This window comes from Macaca mulatta, chromosome 8 (genome assembly GCF_049350105.2).
Source record: "Macaca mulatta isolate MMU2019108-1 chromosome 8, T2T-MMU8v2.0, whole genome shotgun sequence".
NCBI classification, from domain to species: domain Eukaryota; kingdom Metazoa; phylum Chordata; class Mammalia; order Primates; family Cercopithecidae; genus Macaca; species Macaca mulatta.
In genome coordinates, this window is record NC_133413.1 from 34,565,792 (window position 1) to 34,590,114 (window position 24,323).

General features: G+C 38.6%; 1 protein-coding gene across 12 annotated transcripts in view; it reads left to right on the forward strand.

Moving 5' to 3' along the window:
* NRG1 (neuregulin 1) overlaps positions 1–23,949 on the forward strand; it is a 218,667-nt gene extending 194,718 nt beyond the window's left edge. For 2 of the 12 annotated variants that reach the window (XM_015145141.3, XM_015145138.3), the window contains 7 exons: positions 2,205–2,263; positions 9,075–9,098; positions 13,847–13,949; positions 15,785–15,911; positions 18,809–18,939; positions 19,702–19,908; positions 23,228–23,949. In XM_015145141.3, coding sequence (XP_015000627.3) covers positions 2,205–2,263; positions 9,075–9,098; positions 13,847–13,949; positions 15,785–15,911; positions 18,809–18,939; positions 19,702–19,908; positions 23,228–23,882 — 1,306 coding nt within the window. In that variant the 3' untranslated portion in view covers positions 23,883–23,949. Of the gene's footprint in view, positions 1–1,538; positions 1,607–2,204; positions 2,264–9,074; positions 9,099–13,846; positions 13,950–15,784; positions 15,912–18,808; positions 18,940–19,701; positions 19,909–22,697; positions 22,840–23,227 lie in introns of all 12 variants that reach the window. The other 10 variants (XM_015145146.3, XM_077943423.1, XM_015145143.3 and 7 more) reach the window with 7 other exon arrangements.
* The last annotated feature ends 374 nt before the right edge of the window (positions 23,950–24,323 follow it).

Below are 24,323 nucleotides of genomic sequence, written 5' to 3' on the forward strand. Positions count from 1 at the left end.
CCAAAGTACCCCTATATTGGTAACAAAGTACAGTTTTGTTCATATCTCTTTGATGCCAAAAATATAGTATGTATTCTTATTTACTCTGTAGAGAAAAGGGTTGTGTAAAAATCACTAGGTATGAGCTACCAGAGCTAACTTAGGCTCTTTGCATGATAGTTGCTGTATAGATGAACTATTAATAATAATTATAGGCCGGGCGCGGTGGCTCAAGCCTGTAATCCCAGCACTTTGGGAGGCCGAGGCGGGCGGATCACAAGGTCAGGAGATCGAGACCACAGTGAAACCCCGTCTCTACTAAAAAAAAATACAAAAAAAAAATTAGCCGGGCGCGGTGGCGGGCGCCTGTAGTCCCAGCTACTCAGGAGGCTGAGGCAGGAGAATGGCGGGAACCCGGGAGGCGGAGCTTGCAGTGAGCCGAGATCGCGCCACTGCACTCCAGCCTGGGCAACAGCGTGAGACTCCGTCTCAAAAAAAAAACAAAAAACAATACAAAAATAACAATTATGATGATGGATGTTGAGGATTCAAAATGAGGGACTTTCTATCTCTAAGTATATTGCTTCCTAGAACCTTTCAGTGGCCCTTTTTATTCGAGAATGATTCTGGTAAAATCAATCCTATTTAAAATGCTTTAGTTATTAGAGTAACAGCAACAAAAAAAAATGGCAATTATAAAGAACTTCCATATTTAAGCGCAGCCCCATTGCATGACCTTAAGAACAATATTGTATCGAGATTCTAGAATGCTGATAGGTAAATATATATGAGTGAATAACATGTAAATTTTATACAGTTTTAAAAACAGTTTTACCTTAAATGCAAAATGACATGTATTAAGTACTTCTGCATAAGAATAACTGATATAAATTTTTAAATGTATTTATCTTTGATTTGGGATAATACAATTAAGTGAAATTTGTCTTGATAAAAATCTGTTTCTAGTATCTTTGAACATTAAAAACAAGAGTTTATTTGTAATATCTTTTTAAAAAAGAGGGAATGTAGTTTTTCTTGTCAAAAAAATCATTATAATGTGAAAGTACTTGATTTCTATTGTTTAATGACTTAACTTGTAACATAAAACACCCATGAAATGAATTAAAATTGATATAAGTATATAAAAGAAAAAGCTCAAGATAATTTATTGATAAGAGACAGGGATGGAATCATGTTAGCACTTATGAAAACCAGTGTTTTAACATAGTGAGAATCAATGTTCAGTGGCAAACAGGGTCATGCCAAAGGAAAATTGACAGCTCTCTGGGCCTTGCTGCCTCTTATTCCACATTTCAACTTCACTCTGGTTAAATTTCAGTTAACCAATCATTTGAAGACTGAAGCAAACAACAACAAAAATCTGTAACCCACAGTTTTTGTGGGACATGGTTTTCTAAATGTTGTGTCTTTTCTTTTCTTTATATTGCTTGGTACCAGATCATTTTTAGGAATCTCCATATTCCATAGGAGGAAAATTGCCAGTCTGAAAGCTCAGTGTCTTTAGCATTTTTTTTGTTTACCACATTTTTGCCCTCTAGGTGCCAACCTGGATTCACTGGAGCAAGATGTACTGAGAATGTGCCCATGAAAGTCCAAAACCAAGAAAGTATGTTAAAATAATCTGAAATTTGCTTTCTCCCCCAACTACAGCAACAATCACTACCACTTGGTGCTTTTACAGCTCAGTTGCAACTGATTCATTTTGTTCTAATTATGGCTTAACCTCTCAAGGCATAAACTCATTCAATATTACCTATTAACTGTCTCTCAAAGTGGGTCCCTAAGTCATCAATTTACAAGAATGGCCAGCCACGATGGCCCGTGATGCTGACAAACCATTGCAGGCAAGCCAACCGAGAAACATTTTCTTCCAACGTGTGTGACCAAAGCCATCAAATGGAAAACTGAGATGAATAAAACGTCAGATTTCATTTTAAGAAGTTCCCTTTGAAAGAAGGCAACCACTTAAAATGCTGGGATCTTTCCATCATACCAACTTAAGAACTGCATTCTGTCCAAATTTTTAACCATTTGGGGGAAGTGCCAGAGCCTGAAAGCCATAATCAGGGCAAAGATTCAGTTCCTGAGGGTAAACCCACCAAGTTTCAGTCAAATGACACTGAAGGAGCTTCTTTCTAGCATATATTCACCTCTTCTCTTTTTCTCTGTTTTTTCTACCATTGTTTTTTTGTTTCTTCTCTCAGGTGCCCAAATGAGTTTACTGGTGATCGCTGCCAAAACTACGTAATGGCCAGCTTCTACAGTACGTCCACTCCCTTTCTGTCTCTGCCTGAATAGGAGCATGCTCAGTTGGTGCTGCTTTCTTGTTGCTGCATCTCCCCTCAGATTCCACCTAGAGCTAGATGTGTCTTACCAGGTCTAATATTGACTGCCTCTGCCTGTCGCATGAGAACATTAACAAAAGCAATTGTATTACTTCCTCTGTTCGTGACTAGTTGGCTCTGAGATACTAATAGGTGTGTGAGGCTCCGGATGTTTCTGGAATTGATATTGAATGATGTGATACAAATTGATAGTCAATATCAAGCAGTGAAATGATAATAAAGGCATTTCAAAGTCTCACTTTTATTGATAAAATAAAAATCATTCTACTGAACAGTCCCATCTTCTTTATACAATGACCACATCCTGAAAAGGGTGTTGCTAAGCTGTAACCAATATACATTTGAAATGATGGTAAGTTAATTTTGATTCAGAATGTGTTATTTGTCACAAATAAACATAATAAAAGGAGTTCAGATGTTTTTCTTCATTAACCAAAAAGTTTGCATTGAGGCATTTTTTTAAAAAAGCATCAAGTAGGAAAATTAAAAACAAGCATTTCACAGCAAATAAGATATCCTGGCTTCTGTTTACGTTGCTTAGGGAACAAGTAATTCAGGCACTGGTTTAAACAATTATTTACTTATATTAGCATTTCTTTATGTTAGTTTCAAAAGTAATTTAGAATAAAATAGTTACTGTTATTTGCTTTAATATTTATTATTTTGAGATATAATAACTATAGGATAAATATGTGTGTGTGTGTATATATATCTATATGTAACTTAAGGCAAAACTGGGAAATTTGGATAGATGTTTGTGGCTTTATGAAGTTTTGAACATCATTCCTAAAAGACCCAATTCACTTGTACATAATTATATACACCAAACCATGTATTTGTCCTATTGTGAACTGGATTTATAACTTCTGATCCTGGAGCTTTCAAAACAGTGCATTTAAAATGCATATCATGTAGTTATCCATGTAGATGAAAGAATGGCAATTTGTTTTCTGTAAAGGTTCAGAGAGTAAATATTTTAGGATTTGTGGTGGCACCATCACTGTCACAACAACTCAAACCTACTATTGTAGCATGAAAACAGCAGTAAACAATGCATAAAACTGATGTGCATGGGTGTGTTCCATTAAATCTTCATTTACAGAAGCAAAGTGGGCTGGATTTGTCAACCACTGATTTAGATTGTCAACTGCTCATCCTGAAAAATATGTCACATAGCTTACTGCAGTTTAAATTCATCTAACATAAGAAACAGTGATATAAGCTGGTTATTTAGGGGTCCTAAAAGAATCCAATTTACCCTTGTTCTGATGCATGCAGAGAATAAGTTTCTGTAATTCCTGTTAACAGTCATAGAAGTTTCCAGAATAAATTCTATAATGTTTTATGGTAAGATTAGACCCGTAATGTGCAATCATATATTTAGGGAGGTAGTATTTATGTATTTACATAGGCTACATATCAAAGACAACTTCCTAGGCCATTTTCTGTTGTGAAAAGTTTGTAAATTGGCATTGTAAAATTTCCAAACAGCCTTCACTTTATTGACAAACATTTAAATAATATGTATTTAGTAGGGAGAATTTTTCTATCCACAGCTAAAGCAAATAGCTTGATTTAATTTTTAAGTTAATTTTTTAAAGATAGATAGGATAGAAAATAAAAATAAAAGGGAAAAATAGAATGTTATTTAATACCTTAAATTATTTCTCTTAGAAATGTGTATTTGTATTCAAATAACATAGATTTGGCAAATCTATGTGGCTGGATAAATACAGTAAAATCATACTTTAGATTTTAATGACAATTCTCATCACTTAAGTTACATTTACATTTTTGGTGTTAAGAGTTTTACTGTGCCTTGAAGGCAATGTTCAGGCACTATATAAACAAAAGCATTAAAAAATGAAGCTATTTGACAGTATAATTATGTAGTTAGATCTGACAGTGGCAACCAGAGAAAATATTTTCAACTTCTCTTTTAGACCATTTGCTTTTTCAGAAGATATCATTTTAAAATAGCCACTATGTATTTGTGAAGTTCAGAGTGTGATTCTTTAAATAAATTCTTTAGTACGCTTTCAATGCCACTTTTGGATGACATCCAGGAAAGCAGCATTCATATTTAACCTGATTTAACAAAGATTGATTGCACATTTATGAACAATATATGTAATGGCTGTGCAGCAGAGATGCCTCATGTCTGGAAAAGCAAGAGCTTCCAATCAGAAATTGCTTTCCAATGTTGTCTTACCGAGTTAATGTTCTAACCTCTATGTCTTAAATTTTCAGTTTTTATCTCTGCAAACCCCTACATAGAAGGCAGAAAAATAAATTTGTGCTGCTCTAAGAACTTTATGTTCAAGTAGCAATGAAAGCCAGAATAAAGATAGAGAATGTCACCATAGTGACTGTTTTAAAATTTAATTGTTTGTAGTCTTAAAGTCTGGAAAACATAAATTTTGAACACAAAATGGGAAAAGATAGTCCCTAGCTTCAAAGAGAAACATTCAAAACTTACCACACTACATTTTCAGTTGAAAAATAACATTCTAAAGAATGGATAATTTTTTAAGTTTATTAACATGAAACTTACATTATTCAGATTTGATACAGTGATTCTGGTCAGAATGTCCATGGGCCATTTACTGATTTATAAAAACTGACTTAAAATATGAAAGAGAGGGACAAATGTATATTTTATAAGGCAGCCATTTGCCTTGAAATACAACATTATATTTATAGTACTTTCTAGGAAAATATTGTCAAGGTTAGTCAGCTTCAAATTTGACCTAACCTGACACAGAATTCCTAGTTGAAAAAAATTGTGTTCATCAATATGTGGTGTGGGGTGTGTGTGTGTGTGTGTGTGTGTGTGTTCGTGTGTGTGTCCACACATATGCATGTGTATACAGGCACTCCATAATGTATAGATTTTAGGGTGGAAAAAAGGAAAAGCACTCACACTTTCAATAGTTAGGGGCAGTACAGAGCAAGTATGTCATGTAGAAACTAACATACAATAGGACCTAATTATAGACTAGCTCAAATTTAGAATATTTTAAAAGATTGTAATTTTAGAACTTTTAGGAACATTCTCACACTGAACAATTTAGCAGATATCCTTCAAAGTAGTTTTGAATCACAGGTTGCTAGTGCATCCATCATTTGCATGGATTTCTAAATGCAACCTGTTGAAATTATTCTTGTTTATCGAACATGCATCTTGCTAACAGTAGAATAGAGGAACACTTCACCTGTGACAAAATTGCCATAAATTGCAGCCAAGTGTTAGTGAGATTTTACTGTGTGTGTGTTTATGAGTGTGCTTATGTGCACATGGAATTTGGAACTAAGGAGAAAGTCTCCTGTTAACATTTCAAAGGGCCCAGTGACACTACGGATTGGCATATGTGAAAAAAAACAAAAAGTATCTCCATTGTATAAAGGTAAGTCTAAAATTAAAAGACAGACACTAAATTGATCCTGTTCAGAATTGGCATTGACAGAACTCCTTTCGAAATCTCATCGGTACAAAAAGTCAAGACTTTAAGATTTTAAGTCTTTGAGATGATTAGCCTAAACAGGCCCAAGATGTTAAAGAGAAAAATCCTAAATGTCTTCAAATGTTAACAGAAACCATAATTGCATGGGTATATATTTTTTGTTAAAGAAAGTTGTTCTATTGTTCTTTTCTTTAATGCGATTGAAAATTTAAATTAACCTACAGGTTAATCAGTTTTCCTCAAGCAATTATAAAATCCTAAGACAAAGGATTCGTGAGTCAATATTTAATAGTTTCTGAAGACTTTTGGATTTAGATTAATTTTTTATATTGCTCAGAGCACAGCCAGAAATCACATGTAGAAAAGGAAACTAGATTGTTTACAGTAAACTTTGTGTTTTTGAATTATTAATTTAATTTGAAAAATGTATTGGCTAGGCAGAAGTTCAATAGGAAGCATGTGATTCTTAATGAGCCCAGGCCAACATTAGATTAAGTAGAACAGATAGAAAGTAATAACCTTTTCATAAAATGAAAAGTGCTCGTGTATTCTGCTTTTTTTGACTCACAGTGAAAGAAATGTAGCTACCAATAGTAAAAATAAATTAGAGCAGTATTTGCTCTGGGTCTAGTATGACTGATGCATGTTCCCTCTGCTTGTTTCCTTGTTAGGGCTTATGGCCAGAAGAGATCCCAGTTTTAAGTACCAATTTCCCATTGAATTATTTGAAATTGGAGCTGCCTGATATGAATGACTTCCCGCGAAATGAAATTATAGTTAGGCTGACAGACTTACCTATAAAACTGTAAATGCAGTAATATGTATGCATGGGCATGCTACTAATTTTATTGAAGACTTAACCAAGCTTTCTATGCAACTAATACAGATCATGAGCAGTGTTCACGTAGGCATGGAATCCTGACTCTCTGGAGAGAGTTCCTGTAGACATCGCTTGATTTTAACCCTTAAATTATTACTGACTGGTTGGAGAAAAAGGAAAGAGAGGGAAGGGGTTCTAGAAAGAAAAGCTGGGTCCCACCTTCATGGAAATGAGTATGGAAATTTATTATTGACTTCCCTGGAAAATGAATGTTTTCATGTTGATGTTCCAAAGTTTGTATGAAGAAAGCAAATAGGAAAAAAATGACCAATTTTTGACCAATTGAGTGTTGTACGGAGGCAAGAGAAATTTATCTGCATTTGAATAAATTATTTTTGCTGTGAATATTGTGCAACCAAGTTAATCATAACTAAACCCCTAGCTTTTAATTTATGAAAAAGATAGCTTATTTGCTTGTGTACACTGGACCCAAGGCAGAGGAAACTATTATGTATAGTACTTCCCATGATCCTTGTTATGCAGTGTACTTTTTGATATATGTGTGTGTGTGTGTGTGTGTGTATATATATATACTTTAAAAAAATCTGGGAAGCTTCATTTCCTTAAAGGGCAGCAAGTTTTTAAGTTTTCAAGTATCCCCAGAGCTTAAAAAGTTTTTCTGGCCATGAAAGTAGCCAAAAGTAAACGAGAATACAGCAAGTGGCCCAGGGTACATCTCTTGATGTGTCTGCTACACAAGCTGTTAAGCCCTTCTGCTGTTAGCCACATATTTCACATCTCCTTTACTCCTCAGGGACGCCCAGTGAGGCATGTGTTTGTATAAAAAATATTTTGTTAATGAAAAACTAACATGTCCAAAGTCACTAAACAGGTCCACGGCAGAAGCAGGACCCGAAACCAAGATGATTCCAGTACACTCATCTTGTGATGAGTGTACCCAGTACACTCAGCTTTTTCCCTCTCTATATGAGGTACCCAAACACAAGTTTTTGTAAGAGAAACACCCCCCCCCCACGGCATTTTTTTCAAACTTAAGAGATACCTTGCCATATCATTGAATAGCCCTTGTATCTCTTGAGGCAGTGATCAAAGAAAGAAAATGTAGATCTCAGTTGATATGCTGTCTCTCCTTCCCACCTGCTTCTTGACCACACACACATGCGCATGCACACACACACACACACACACACACACACACAGAGAGAGAGAAAGAGAGAGAGAAAGGAAGTCCTAGAGCCTTCCACATCATGAAATTTGATTATCAGTTTTTGTTTTGAGAATGAAAAAATGAAAAGTGTCATCCCCGGAGATTTTTTTTTTTTTTTTTTTTTTTTTTTTTTTTTTTTTGCGGGGGGGACTTGTTTTCTCCCACTTCCTCATTGGAGCCTCTGCAGGTTCTGCTGTTCTTGCAATCCTGGAGTCTCCAGAGTCCCAGCTGCCAGGGTTGCTGGCTGTTGGCTCATACCTGTGCGTCTACTTCCCTGGGCAGCCCTGCAGGTCCTCCGAGTGGCTGTGAGAATGGGAGTCCAGCATTCTGGAGAAGTGATTTCGCTGACTCTCTGTTATTTAAAGGAGTAATAAGTTAAGATGAAAATCCCTAGGAATTGGATTTTCCCACTTATTTTTTCTTTACAGTTTGAAAAAAGTGAGGCATAGAATTGTCCTAACCACACAGAACTTATGTGAGAAAAACTGGAAGAAGTCTCCAGTGTCCCAAGCCCCTGTTTGGGGTTTTGGGGCAGAAGCGTTTGTTGCTTTCTGTGAATGAAACAGACAAGTGATGAGAAAAGTGGAAGATTAGAAGAAGTAAAAGAGATACAGCTAAGAAAATAAATACACAACCAATGAGCAAGAAGTATTCGAGGCCAACTACCCACAAACAAGGAAAAATCCAAGTCCAACCTGATAACATTTTCAGACCAAATTACCATCCTCCTGCCTTCTGCTCCTGCCTCTGCCCATGGGTGTCTTTGGGTAAAAAATTAATAATTAATTAATTTTACTTATTTTAATTAAATAAAATTCACCTCCTTGGAACTTTGCTTCTGCCTTTTAAAAAAAGGAATGAAATAGTATCAAATGCCTTTTCCGATTATAAAAATAATCCTTCTATTCACACACAAGGAAATAGTGTAAGGGATAGTTCAGCGACAGAACTTCTCCCTCAGTAAGATCTTTTAAGGGTTAATAAAGATACAATGTGCTGCTATTTTGCACACCTCATAAAAAGAGACGTTCCCTATGTGGACTCACAGAGGCGTACCTGAGCACTGCTTCTTAACCACGCACCATTTGTCTGGTTCAATGTGCACGCACAGAGAGCCATAATAGTCATGTGTAATGTGTTTTGGAGTGCAGTGTATTGCTCTTTTCTGAAACTTTTTCCCTTTCTTTCTTTTTTTTGTCAACTTTCTGCATTGGCAGAGCATCTTGGGATTGAATTTATGGGTATGGACCAATCATCATTCCTTTTAGCCTGCAGAATTTAGAGCCTATGAGCTGAAATCTTTTTCCCTTCCTACTCTTACCTTTCAGTTCCTAACTAATTTCCTTTTTCTTTAGAAGGGATCATACAGCTATAACAATGATTTCTCTGTGTTCAATCTATGATTAGTTTACTGAAATGTTACTGAGTGCAGCAGGTTTCAGATTCCCAAGCATCCTTCACTTAGAATTTAAAATTACCCCACCTGCTGCAAATTCACATATATCCCAGGCTGCTTAACCCACTGATTGGATCTGGCTCTGCTGTTATAGAAAAGTTGGGGTAAGTAGTAGTAGCACATAAAGGATACAGGGGAAATCCACTCAGAGTCCTGAGAACAAAAGACTTTTTAAATCCATCTGCTTAAAAAACACACAGCATCTTAGCCTGGTAGGATTTTTGGCATACAATGTAAAAATCATCTATTTAATATAGACAATGTAATGTATATAGAAAGCCCTTACATTACAACACAATATTAAATGCACAGACTTGAATTACTCAGATTTTCTGGAGATACTCAAGCACCACCCTAGTCAACTTCATTATCTTATAAGAAGGAAATAGAAAACAGAAAGAAAGCAGGCTTATGCTATTTTAGGTGGAGATTCCAGTGGTAATGGAATTAAATTTGAGTCATGAAGATTATGCAGACAAGTAATCGAATAGAAAATTTCACACTGTAAAAGGAAAAGAAAAATATATGAGTATACAAAATTTGGACACACTTTTTTGGAAGGCCTTCATCCTACATAGTTGGGATTGAAGACCAGTCTCTGGGGAGCAAGGAGCTGTGCTACCTTCCCAGAGAATCCACAGGGCCAGGCCAGTCTGTCTTTCTCAATGCCGCCTACAGTCCTGGACCATGGGTGGATCAGTGACACAATGTCCTGATTCACAGAATATCTGGTCCCCATCCAGCTGACTTCAGGGACATCATGCAGCAGGGGCATGCTACAGCCACTGCCTTCTTTTGGATGATAACATCACAGGCTGCACATAATGTAGTTTCCAGACTTTGTGGGAAATGAGGCAGTTGCAAGCTTTAGCAGCTACAGGGATTGCTCAATAGGTTGCCCATTTCTTCCCCCCAAAAAAAAAAAATTCAGGATTAAACTATCAATTTGATGAGAAGCCCGCAGGTGCATGTGAATGGACCTTTGTGCATTGCAGAACATCTCCCAAGAGGGAGAAACACAAGGGGGAGCACCTCTATTACTAGGGAGCACGTTGTGTACTGAGGGGAGCTATCTATTGGAGTTTCTTCCCTCGGGGGAAAAAAAATTGTCCCACTTCTGCAGGATTATTGGCCTATCCTGCAGGGAGGGAAAAAACTCTACCATTACCCCATATCCTTCGATCCTTAACAGCATATTTCTCATTTTATAGCTGGAGGGTCTGACTATAGAAGGTATTGTTTCTGTCCCCAACAGTAAAGTGAAGGATAGTTCAGATACATAACTTCCCCCTCAGTAAGATCCTCTATGGGTTAGGAAAGACACAGGGTGCTGCTATCCACATGGTTCTCAAAGGTACAGTTTCCAGAGGCTCATAGTTCCAGGCTGGCTGGTGTACTAAACCAGAACATTGCATCCTTCAGGAAAATCAGACCTTAAAGATCAAGTACAACTCAGAAAGGTAAGGGCTCTGTTTCTTGGCCAGGCCAGATCAGACTGAAAAATGTGCTTGATCTGGAAACATATTAGTCCAGCCAAACCATGAAGACTCTGGGGCATTTCTGCTCACTGAGAGACAGACCCACCGATTGGAATGACGGACTCTTGTTTTCAGCCCTGTCTGTCTCTAATTTGCTCTTCCCCAGTTGACCTGACACATAAGAAAAAAATATGGGGAAAAACAGGTTAAAGAATCTATTGTTTATATTATTTTTCACCAAGTATTTTTCCTTGATCACATTCATAGTGTGGGATCACCTGATTGAGCCAAACCGTGAAAAATTCAAATAGCAATGTGGATGAGAGTTGTAGTGCATCTGGTCGATGCTGATGTGAATACAGGATTTTAATCCCACGTCTGTATTCTATGGGCCTTGGCTTGAATCAGTTTGTTTTAGTGCTGTTACATTACCCTTTGGCCTTTACTGAGCTACCTCTTTATTTCCATGAAATGATCATTTTACTGGAAAATGTGTGTCTGCCTACACAGCATAGAAAGAATGCACCCGTCATCATGCACCATATGTTTCCAAGCGCAGCTCAATCTATTCTTCTGTAATTAACAACCAAAAGACAACTTGTCCCAGGAATCCCTGAGAGTAATCATGATGCCTTTTTCCCATTTAGCCCTTGTCCATGTCCCCGTTTTTGAAGTTTGCAGAAGCAGTTTCCCAGCTTCTTTCTAAAGATAGGATGTTAAGATATCAGTAGAAAAGAACGACCACAGGCTTGCCCATCTCCAAAGAAGAAAACAGTAGAGTAAGGAAAAGAGGACAGTCATACAGGGCGTTCATCTCTTGGCAATAATACCTACACTCCTACTTCTTCACCAACTCCTCACAGCCCAAGGAGCTGTGCTCTGCGTCCTGGGTCCCAGGGAGAAGGACCAGTGGGGTGACAGCTCTGCTTCTTAAACATGTATCCTAAAACCTGATCAAGATACCAAGATCAGGAAGGGAGGCTACAGCAGCAGCATCAACCAGATACCCCATAGAAATTAATTCCCTGTCCTGTGTTTATGGGAGAGGGAAGGCAGCAGACACACGCAATTAACATATAAGCACTCACATTCCTTGTCCTCATCTGACTTTTGCTGCACATACAAAAAAATCTGTGACACCAATGCAATATTTCCCAGTACATTGTTTCACCGCAATGCACCAGCCGCTTCGCTTTCTAATTGTGGCTTCCACATGACTGCTAGCTTAGATTAGGAGTTATGCTGTATGGAATGACCCTTCCAACTTTGCATCTACCTTTTCTTCCCACCCAAGCATTTCCTCCCTCTGGTTTTCTTTTCTTTATTTATTTTTCCTCCCTTAGTATCAGGCATGCTGTGCCAGGGACTTCAGATGGCTCCTTAACTTTTAACCTTGTTTTCCCTTCCTTGGTCTCTCTGTCATTCTGTCAGTCTGTCTGTCCTCTTGGTTTGTTTTTCCTTTCCACCTCCTTTTGATTTGTTTTTGTATAATCTATGCAGCATTCTAGTCCTTTACCCACTGACTTCTCTTCTCCTTCTCCTCCTGTTAATAATCAGTGCTATATTAATTTGATTTGACAATGTTCTTGACCTGTTCACTGGAATTTGATTATCATGGGCTCGGCTTGTAGGAAATGTTTCGTTTCATGATAAGGTCCACTGTATCCTAGAAATTAAAATTCACTTTTTCATTTCAAGAAAACTTCTTGCAAGCTGCCCTCTCTCAAAAGAGAAAAAGGTGTAGTTAAAGGTGTAGTTGTGCCACTGCAGATGTAATATGGAAATAGGCTTTGCGGGTCCCTTGTTGATGTCCAGATAAGTCAGCTCTGTTTATACAGTATTCCCCAGTTCTTGACCAACTTATTGATTATAATGGCAAGTGAACAGCTTACACTGCTGTCGAGTTCTCTTTCTGAGTGAACTTGTGAAGATCTTCCAATAGATGTAATTAGACTCACTGGAAGCTCAGGTCCTAAGGGATCAGGGTCCCTATTAAATCAGCAAATCTTGTTAAGAACCTGACCTACCTTAGTCTAATCAACTTATCCCCCAAAGAAACTAATTCGAAAATAGAAAAACTTCTATGAATTAGAGACTGATTGCATTTTGGGTACAGTAGTATCTTTAGTTCAAAGTTCTAAGCATCACACTTCCTTAGCATAACCTACATTAGCTCATTTGCCAAGTTGGCCAATGTATGAATGTGAACTCTATTCCAAATCACACATCATTTGTACTGGTGACCTCTTTGGACAAATAAACTTGTTCCTAAGTCCAATTGGTGGAGTAATTAGAATTGTCTTCCAAAGGACAAGTCTCCACTTGGGCCCATAACTGTCCTACCCATCACATGGGATTTTCTTTGATACAGTGCCCTGATACGTCATATTGTATTGCTTCTTGTGTTCACATTTTACTGTTAAATCACAGAGAGCCTGACTCAATTTACTAGGTAACTACAAGCCAAGTTCATGTTTGCAAATGTCTTTGAATTTAATATATTTAAGTTAGAAATAACTCTTTGTAAAGACCACTGGATATAAAGTGATGATACAAAATAGCTGGGAAATACAAAAAGGCCAGGAGCTGGAGGATAAAGAAGGGAGGAAGGAGGAAGGGGAGACTCCAGTAATTGCCAATCCCAGCTCCTTTAATTGATGTTGATTCCTGTTGTCTTTGCAAGAGCTTTTTATATTTTATTTTGCAAGACTTCACAAAAAAAAACTACAGTTTTAACCAAATAGTTATTTTATAATTAATGTTTATGATTTCCAATTTACTATCAAATATATATATATTTATAGCTTATCATTAGAAGTAATTTTTGAGTATAATATTTGTATTGTAAATGGCCCCAGCTGGCTTTGTTATTTATGTTCAAAGCATAGTGCAGAGCATGTTGTACATTAGCTATGTGTGTAAACATAAAGAATTGTCATGTATTTATTTTCTTGTGAACATGGACAATGTCATGCAGCATGCCCACTGTTTGGTTGTAGTCAGTCTTGGCAAGTGGAAGTGACCTGTGATGATATCTGCTCTCATCCCTTTCCAGAGGCGGAGGAGCTGTACCAGAAGAGAGTGCTGACTATAACTGGCATCTGCATCGCCCTCCTTGTGGTTGGCATCATGTGTGTGGTGGCCTACTGCAAAACCAAGTAAACCTTCCTCCTCCATGCCTTTCTCTCTCCCTCATGCAGAGACAGCTTAGATGGCCAGGGCTTTGCAGAATCTGAGCTCCACAGCCTAGTCTTGGGGATAAAAAAAAAAAGGAGGGGCGGGGGGGATTATTTCCTCCGAATAATCCATTCAGAGCATGTCTCCTAAACACAGAATATTCTATTCATGTGAAAGTGCTGTAAAGATTTCTGTCCAATGACCACAGCCCCTGAATGGATAAAGGGCTGGAGGGACAGGCTTGTATGGAAGTTATGTGTATGGGTGGGACAGAGTGAAGGCACCTCATTCTAAAACGAGAAGGAAGGTAGCAAAAGTCCATTTGAGGGCTTTAGTATAGTCAAGTTATCCCCAAAAGAAACTAATATGCACCTAGAAAAACTTCTATGGGTTAGAGACTGACTGCATTCAGGGTGCAGTAGTACCTTTAGTTCAAAGGACTACTGAGAACAAGTCCAATTTACACTAAAATTTACAAGATAAAGGAAATCTTTTGTGGTATCTGAAATGCAGTTTTCTGAGTTATAGTGATTATTTTTAAATTCTATCTAATTAGGTTGCCAGTATGAATGCTCTCACAGCATGAGACGTAAAAAAGGAATCTCAGGGGAGGAAAATCAAGCAAAACTTTCTTTGAAAACGTAAAAGAGAACACATGAGAATAGATTTGGGTTCCCTATGTTTGGCCTTGAAGTTTGGTCCATGTTAACAAATTCAATTGTATGTGACATGAATTCTCTTCACTTTTCTCTCCTACATATAACTTACATTTCAAGCGTAATATAATGTTAAATTAACAAGGTTTTTGTAAAAATGTTGCTGCATGATACTCTCTTGCCAAACCATCGATGGGAATATTTTCATAATCTGAATGTTGCATTGAGGAAGAAAAATAATATGCTTTTATACCACAAAATCCAAAGCATAGGTTGTATTTTCTTAATATCCCATGATTTAGTGTGTTGCCGGAATTAAGTGATAGAGATAAGCCTTCCTGGAATCAACCTGGTGAGTCTCATTAGATTCCATCTCAATATTCGCTGCCTAGTTACACAAAAAGCGTTACCAGAGTAGGAACATGTTACAAGTGTGCCAAAATCCATTGGCAAAATATGTCCACATTCTCACTCGCATACATAGGATACACTCACAAACATGCTAACTGTGTATATTCAAAACTCAGTTCATTTCTTCAGAGACCCCAGGAAAAGCTATAAATGAAGTCACTCTTATAAATGTACATTTTTTTTCCTGGTTCAAGTGATGCTCATGCCTCAGCCTCTCGGGTAGCTGGGACCACAGGTGCACGCCACCAGCCCAGCTAATTTTTGTATTTTTTGTAGAAACAGGGCTTCTCCGTGTTGCCCAGGCTAGTCTCAAACTCTTGGATTCAAGTGATTCTGCTGCCTCTGCCTCCCAAAGTGCTAGGCTTATAGGCATGAGCCACTGTGCCCAGCCCAGCACAAATTATTATCTAAGACAAATAAGTGTCCATTTGTAAGACTTAGGCAAAGATGGATTGATAGGAAAGTTGGGATTTTAGTCAATTATCAACTTATTTGTGTTATCCTCTTTTTTTCTTGTCTCTGTAAAACAGCTAAATTACCAAAAGAATCCCATGTGGATTTTAAAATCTATTTGGTAAGGATGTGTGGTTTCACTTGTTCTGGGATAGAGTGGACACACTCCCTTCCCTCTTCCTCATCAACAATCTACTGCCTTGAGCTACTCATAGCTGTTGGTAGAATAAAGATTTGGCTCTACTATGAAATGTAAATAATCGAAAAAAAATAAATGCTCCCTTTCTTATGTCTAGGAAACAGCGGAAAAAGCTTCATGACCGTCTTCGGCAGAGCCTTCGGTCTGAACGAAACAATATGATGAACATTGCCAATGGGCCTCACCATCCTAACCCACCCCCCGAGAATGTCCAGCTGGTGAATGTACGTTGACTCTGGCCAGTGGAAAAAACTGAGCCTCTTTCCTCTGTTCAGACGCCTTGAAGTTTATTTTCGAAAGCTCTTAAGCTTTTAGCTGCTGCCATTAATCACCATGGCTTCCAGGAATCCAGGTTTTTGCCAGGAGAAAATAATGGGAACATTTTTTAAAGTGGATTTGGTTACTGTAAAATCAGCACATTTCCTCTTATAAAGTGTTCATTAAGGAGTTGGAATAATAGTGTTGGGTTTGTTCTGCAAGGAGGCCATAGCTGGGGCTTGCGTGGAGAGTGTGGGGAGAAAACAAAATTAATAGTACAATAATCAAAAGGATTTCTTTTCATATATAACTTGGAATATATGAGGCTACTCCAGTCTGTAACTGATTAGTACAGATAACTGAGCAAAGAGCTTTAGAGTTATCTTCTCAGGGCAATTCACAGTGCCTGATGATTTACTGATGATGATTTCCAAAGGATTCTGATTTCCTTTAGGGCGTGGAAAGGTCAAGTGACTTATCAAACACGCTTCTTAGTAGCAAAAGGAGAAGAGTGTCATGCCAGCTTCTTCCCTGGCCCTTTCTAAATGATGTCAAGCCCTCCAGATGAAATGTATCCATCATCATTAAACTATTTTGTTCATACTGTACCAAACACTCAGCATTCAGTTTTTAAAATACAACTAGATCATAGAATATTAGGTTCTGGAGAGTTTGAAGATACTATCTTTCAAATCTCTCTTTTATTTACAGATAAGGGCCAGAGCTGCACTATCTCCTGGCTTTTGGAGTATTGCTCTTTCTATTCCAGCATCATCCTTCTTGTTTTCAAATTATTGCTATGATGTATGGTTTTTTTAAATACACAAAGCTTGAAGATTTTATTGTAGTACCTTTTCTATCCTATAGAAAAAGGCATATTTTGAGTGGAACAGATGTATCATAGACCCAACTACAGAGTTGGTGGTTACTAAACTATCAGCAAGTCTTATAGCAAACACCGTTGAGATTTTGTTGGAACAAGGTGCTCATAGGTTAACATACTCTGTTGCTTTTTCACACCCTAACAGTGTTCATCACAATGTTCTACACACGTGATAATGATATTCACTACAAAAAGAACTATAATCTGTCACTATGCATGTTATATAAACGGTAGAATGACTGCCTGGATTACATTTACTGCTCACATTGTGTATCTTTGGCCTTTAACCTTTCTCAACCTTATTTCTTCAATATAAAAACAGACCTAAAAATAATACCTACTTCAGAGACTCCTTGTGAGCCTTAAATAAGGTAATTTGCATAAAACACTTAGCCTTGCGGCATTTAGTGAACGTTCAATAATTGTTAAGTATTATTTTCATTAGATTCACTGAGCTTGTGTTGCCTCCCAAGAAGCAATAGTGAAATGGTGCAGGGACTAGAAGTAGGTCACTGTGTATCCTTTCCTTTAATCAAGCTAGCTGTATTTCCTAGAAGATCCACATGGAATAGCCTTTCCACTAAGAGAACCAGCTAGAGTTTCAAGCATAATTCAAGCTGTGTATTTTTGGATCTCCATGAATATATTTAGAGCCCACAGACCATCAGATTATAAAGTGCCTTATTTCATCAAAAAGTATGCCTTTCTATTGGTTTTCCTATTACTTAACTCAATTTGGTATAAATACCAACAGCAATTAAAACACAACTTCAAAACGGGCCTCCCTCCCTAATAGAAACAGTAAAAACTACTGTGGTTTGCTGATGAAAATAAACTCTGACTAGGCGCGGTGGCTCACGCCTATAATCCCAGCACTTTGGGAGACGGAGGTAGGCGGATCACCTGAGGTCAGGAGTTTGAGACCAGCCTGGCCAACATGGTGAAACCCCATCTCTGCTAAAAATACAAAAATTAGCTGGGCATGGTGGCACATGCCTGTAATCCCAGCTACTCGGGAGGCTGAGGCAGGAGAATCACTGGAACCCCAGAGGTGGAGGTTGCAGTGAGCTGAGATTACGCCACTGCACTCCAGCCTGGGCAACAGAGCAAGACTCCATCTCAAAAAAAAAAAAAGAAGAAGAAGAAGAAGAAGAAGAAGAAGAAGAAGAAGAAGAAGAAGAAGAAGAAGAGGAAGAGGAAGAGGAAGAGGAAGAGGAAGAGGAAGAAAGAAAGAAAGAAAGAAAGAAAGAAAGAAAGAAAGAAAGAAAGAAAAGAAAGTAGAATCCACCTGCATTAAATAGAAATGTCCTCCATATATTATGTGCTTTGTCAAGATATGTGCGTTGACAACAATTGTTAAGTCCCTCCAATTTATCAGTAGCCTTGTTAGCCCTACCACTGAGAACAAGTTAAACATTTCAATGACATTAGTAGGGCAACATGGGCACTAGGAAATGGAAGAAGAAAGGTAGGCCCAAAATATAGAGGTTTTAAATATTTTTTTCTAGTGCTTTGAAATTTGAAATTACATAAACCACCTGTCTGCTTCTATTTCACTCAGGAGCATTTAGCCTTCTTCGACTTGCAATAACCATGAAACAAATGAATATTGGATGGATATTTGTATTTGTATGGAAGTCTAGTCATGTTATTAATTTAAAATAAAATAGAGGAAATAGGACTTTTGCTGATAAAATGTAGTTGGGATGATGGGCCGTACATTGGATGCACATCCAGAGAGGTTTTTTTATTTGTTTATTTGTTTGTTTAACTCTATTCATCTCATCTAAAAGCCACAGTAGCCAGGACAGGATTTTCCATCTGGCTGTTGAGGAAATGGAATTTATTACAAAGCATCTGTACAAAAATAGATTTGTGTGTTTGTGACAGTGTTAGTGATTTTATTTACATGACAATATTAGTACCTTGACTGACATGAATCTACACGAATCTTAAAGTTGTGTCTCTTTGTTTATCCAGCAATATGTATCTAAAAACGTCATCTCCAGTGAGCATATTGTTGAGAGAGAAGCAGAGACATCCTTTTCCACCAGTCACTATACTTCCACAGCCCATCATTCCACCACTGTCACCCAGACTCCTAGCCACAGGTATGAGAATTTAAAAATTCCATGGCTTTTCTCTCAGCATGAATTGTTGCACATTGCCCTTTGATACCACTGCCTAAGAAAGGACGCAGTGAAATGGATGGTCTTTGGGCAGCAACAGATTTTGAAAATCAGCTGGCTTTGCCCTTAATTCCTGCATAAATTTGAACCTCAATTAGGTAACTCCACAGGGCCATTGTTTCCCGTTCCTGAGATTGTCTTTACTCATGCCCTGCTACTCACCCAATTGCTACACTAGGACAAGTCTGTTTTTGGCTCTGCATAATACTTAGAAGTCAACTTCTTTCAATAATTGATTGCCCTGGGAAATGCGCATGAGAATTGGTTACATAGCGGAACCCTAAATTCTCAAATGCCCTGGCGATCCCCACCTCAGTGCACTTACTCTACCAAGACCAATGCTAGATCTCCAAATGTAGCTCATACAAGGAAATGTTTCTTTAATCTAAGCCACTCAAGAACAGAGACACTATAATTATACAGTAAGGAGTGGCATTCGATAAATATTTATTGAATGAGTGATCAAGTGAATGTACTGTATACTTACAAAGCCAATCTGAATCAAGATCCTCTCTATAGCAAATGATCTTTGTGGCTATTCTATTCGGAGACAAGTGATGTTGCAGTGAGCTCCAGATGCATCAGTAGTTTGAAACATTTGTCAGAATCCATTCCTTTCATTTCCATTTTTTGCATATAATTTTTGAATGAAATATCTCATTGCCTCTCCCATTTCCTCCACAGCTGGAGCAACGGACATACTGAAAGCATCCTTTCCGAAAGCCACTCTGTAATCATGATGTCATCTGTAGAAAACAGTAGGCACAGCAGCCCAACTGGGGGCCCAAGAGGACGTCTTAATGGCACAGGAGGCCCTCGTGAATGTAACAGCTTCCTCAGGCATGCCAGAGAAACCCCTGATTCCTACCGAGACTCTCCTCATAGTGAAAGGTAAAACCGAAGGGCAAAGCTACTGCAGAGGAGACAGTCAGAGAATCCCCGTGAGCACCTGCGGTCTCACCTCAGGAAATCTACTCTAATCAGAATAAGGGGCAGCAGTTACCTGTTCTAGGAGTTCTCCTAGTTGATGAAGTCATCTCTTTGTTTGACGGAACTTATTTCTTCTGAGCTTCTCTCCTCGTCCCAGTGACTGACAGGCAACAGACTCTTAAAGAGCTGGGATACTTTGATGCGGAAGGTGCAGCACATGGAGTTTCCAGCTCTGGCCATGGGCTCAGACCCACTTGGGGTCTCAGTGTCCTCAGTTGTAACATTAGAGAGATGGCATCAATGCTTGATAAGGACCCTTCTATAATTCCAATTTGCCAGTTATCCAAACTCTGATTCGGTGGTCGAGCTGGCCTCGTGTTCTTATCTGCTAACCCTGTCTTACCTTCCAGCCTCAGTTAAGTCAAATCAAGGGCTATGTCATTGCTGAATGTCATGGGGGGCAACTGCTTGCCTTCCACCCTATAGTATCTCTTTTATGAAATTCCAAGAAGGGATGAATAAATAAATCTCTTGGATGCTGCGTCTGGCAGTCTTCACAGGTGGTTTTCAAAGCAGATACTGCCTTCAAGATGGCCCTTTATTCCAGAATGTTTTGGCTTTCCTTTGGGGAGATTGGGTTGGGTTGGGGGAGTTATAGCAAAGGGAAGATGAAGAATGGAAGAAAGTAAACAAAAAGATATTAAATAGTAATATTGAATTCATAGATTCTCTTTCTCCATTTTCACCTGAACTGGAAGATGACCAGTATTTCTAGCCCATCAGTAAGCTGTTACCTGTTCCTATTTGTTTGCAAGTCCTCTGGGTTTTACTTTATTTTATTGTCATCTCAGGCTAATCTTTGACCATTTACTAAAAGGTTTACATAATGTCAAATCCATGCTTATGTGGTAGTTACATGTGTGGAAGTGACTTTGATACAGTCTTTCCACTCTTGAACTGGGAAGTACTTCCATTAAAAAATAACACATTCTGGGCTTGCAGGCCTCTTGCTTACTTTTGCAAGGGCCTTTCCTTCAAAATGATATTTTAGAACTTTATGGGATTTATGAAATCAGAGGTAAGCTATTACCTGTTTGTTTGCAAGTCCACTGAATTTTATTTTATTTATTTTTATTTTATTGTCATCTTAGTCTAATCTTTGACCATTTACTAAAAGGTTTACATAATGTCAAATCCATACTTATGTGGTAGTTCCATGGGTAGAGATGACTTTGATAGACTCTTTCCACATAAAGACTGGGGAGTACTGACAACAAAAATTAACAGACTGGGTGTGATGGTTCACGCCTGTAATCCCAGCACTTTGGGAGGCTGAGGTGGGTGGATCACGAGGTCAGGAGATCAAGACCATCCTGGCCAACATGGTGAAACCCCGTCTCTACTAAAAATACAAAAATTAGCTGGGCGTGGCAGTGCTCACCCAGCTGTAGTCCCAGCTACTCGGGAGGCTGAGGCAGGAGAATTGCTTGAACCCAGGAGGCGGAGGCTGCAGTGAGCTGAGATGGCGCTACTGTACTTCAGCCTAGGCAACAAAGCAAGAAAAATAAAACAACAACAAAAACAAACAAACAAAAATTTTGGGCTTGCAGGCCTATTGGTTACTTCTTCAAGGGCCTTTCCCCAAAAATGATATTTTAGAACGTTATGGAATTTATGAAATCAGAGGTTTCCCTGCAACTAATCTATGAAAGGCAGGGTTTAAACTGTTTTAAAACTTTAGTCTTAAATTCATATAATTTTTTTTATGTATTAAGGAAGTCTATCCATTCTATTTCAGTCTATTTTTGAAACATGAAAAGGAAGTTAGAGATGAAATCATTCCTCATCACTACAAGTGATATTTATCTTTAAATGTTGACATCTCCCTGCTGTGCTTGGCTTCCAGATAATACCTAGGACTACAAAATATTCCTTTAACCTAGAGATTATGGAGAGAAAAGATGAATCACTTTTATATGTTGGTTGAATTTGAATTAGCATTTCTCAGAGAGCTTAATTTAAGTACCCCCAAAGCCAAAAGTCTGAAGACTCAAGGCCCACGTATTTCAATTTCTCAGGCACGTTCCCGGTTTAGAGGCAGTTAGTTCTCATATCTGTATCACTGCAAATCATGGAGAAGCAGCGAGGTTCATGGGTTTTCTGTTCCTGTTAGCGAGAGTTCAGATGATGGCACTCCGTGTCATCTCAGGTCATGTCAAATTAGACTCTGTGAATGCCAGTGTGAAGAAAAGAGTCATTTAGTCTTGTGTGCTGGTAGCATTTTTTATCAAAAGCTGAGAAATGTGACTCTGAATAAGCCACGTCTTCCTCAGTGCCAAAAGTCAGGACTTCTTATATTGGGGGAAGAAAGCATGGTATGGTGAAAACAGTGTGCTTGGTGGCCTGATGGCAAGAGTCACTGAGCATTATCAGACATAACATGATAGAAGGTAACATGGTACAGCCAACCCTTGAGGCATCATGAAAGAGATTAACCAAAGACTGATATAGTTGTGGGTTTTGGAAGAGAGATAGACCAAAGATTGGACATAACCTCATTGTGGTAACTGTGAAGCCAACATTAGGCTCTCTCAGGCTTACCTTTGACTGTGTTTGTTGGACACTGGGATGGATAGTTCCAAATTGAATGTTAACTAGTTGCATTTCATGGAAAATATGAAAAGCACACAAATGTATGACACTGTTGTCAGGAATAAATCTAAGTTACTATGCTCTTTTTTTTTCATAAGACATAACCTTATAGCTGAGCTAAGGAGAAACAAGGCACACAGATCCAAATGCATGCAGATCCAGCTATCAGCAACTCATCTTAGATCTTCTTCCATTCCCCATTTGGGCTTCATTCTCTAAGACCCCTTGGCCTTTAGGAAGGTATAGTATTTAAGTAATACTTCTTTCCCTTCCGAATCCCTGAGCCTTGGTCCTTATATAAGCTGAGAGGTTTCCAGGACCTAATGCCTTCTTATCTTGGCTCATATGCCTTTATTTATAATTGTGATGAGATTGAAAATCCCAAAAGCTTTGATGAGCTAGGCAATTTAGCTGATCTTTGCATGCACTCCTGTGAGGAAACTCTTGGCTACCTAATTTTCGATTCCAAGGGTGTGGAATGTCCTAGCGTAAATAATTGAGCAGTCTACAATGAATAGAAATTCTCTGTTCTCTGATGATATACTATTGTGAACTCTGTCCCCTTACCTTCCCTGCTATGTGCCTCTTATTGCACCACACTTATGCAGGGTATTCTGTGCTCACACAGGTATGTGTCAGCCATGACCACCCCGGCTCGTATGTCACCTGTAGATTTCCACACGCCAAGCTCCCCCAAATCACCCCCTTCGGAAATGTCTCCACCCGTGTCCAGCATGACGGTGTCCATGCCTTCCATGGCGGTCAGCCCCTTCGTGGAAGAAGAGAGACCTCTACTTCTCGTGACACCACCAAGGCTGCGGGAGAAGAAGTTTGACCATCACCCTCAGCAGTTCAGCTCCTTCCATCACAACCCCGCGCATGACAGTAACAGCCTCCCCCCTAGCCCCTTGAGGATAGTGGAGGATGAGGAGTATGAAACGACCCAGGAGTACGAGCCAGCCCAAGAGCCTGTTAAGAAACTCGCCAATAGCCGGCGGGCCAAAAGAACCAAGCCCAATGGCCACATTGCTAACAGATTGGAAGTGGACGGCAACACAAGCTCCCAGAGCAGTAACTCAGAGAGCGAAACAGAAGATGAAAGAGTAGGTGAAGATACACCTTTCCTGGGCATACAGAACCCCCTGGCAGCCAGTCTTGAGGCAACACCTGCCTTCCGCCTGGCTGACAGCAGGACTAACCCAGCAGGCCGCTTCTCGACACAGGAAGAAATCCAGGCCAGGCTGTCTAGTGTAATTGCTAACCAAGACCCTATTGCTGTATAAAACCTAAATAAACACATAGATTCACCTGTAAAACTTTATTTTATATAATAAAGTATTCCACCTTAAATTAAACAATTTATTTTATTTTAGCAGTTCTGCAAATAGAAAACAGGAAAAAAAAACTTTTATAAATTAAATATATGTATGTAAAAAATGTGTTATGTGCCATATGTAGCAATTTTTTACAGTATTTCAAAACGAGAAAGATATCAATGGTGCCTTTATGTTATGTTATGTCGAGAGCAAGTTTTGTACAGTTACAGTGATTGCTTTTCCACAGTATTTCAGCAAAACCTCTCATAGATTCAGTTTTTGCTGGCTTCTTGTGCATTGCATTATGATGTTGACTGGATGTATGATTTGCAAGACTTGCAACTGTCCCTCTGTTTGCTTGTAGTAGCACCCGATCAGTATGTCTTGGGCACATCCATCCAGATACGC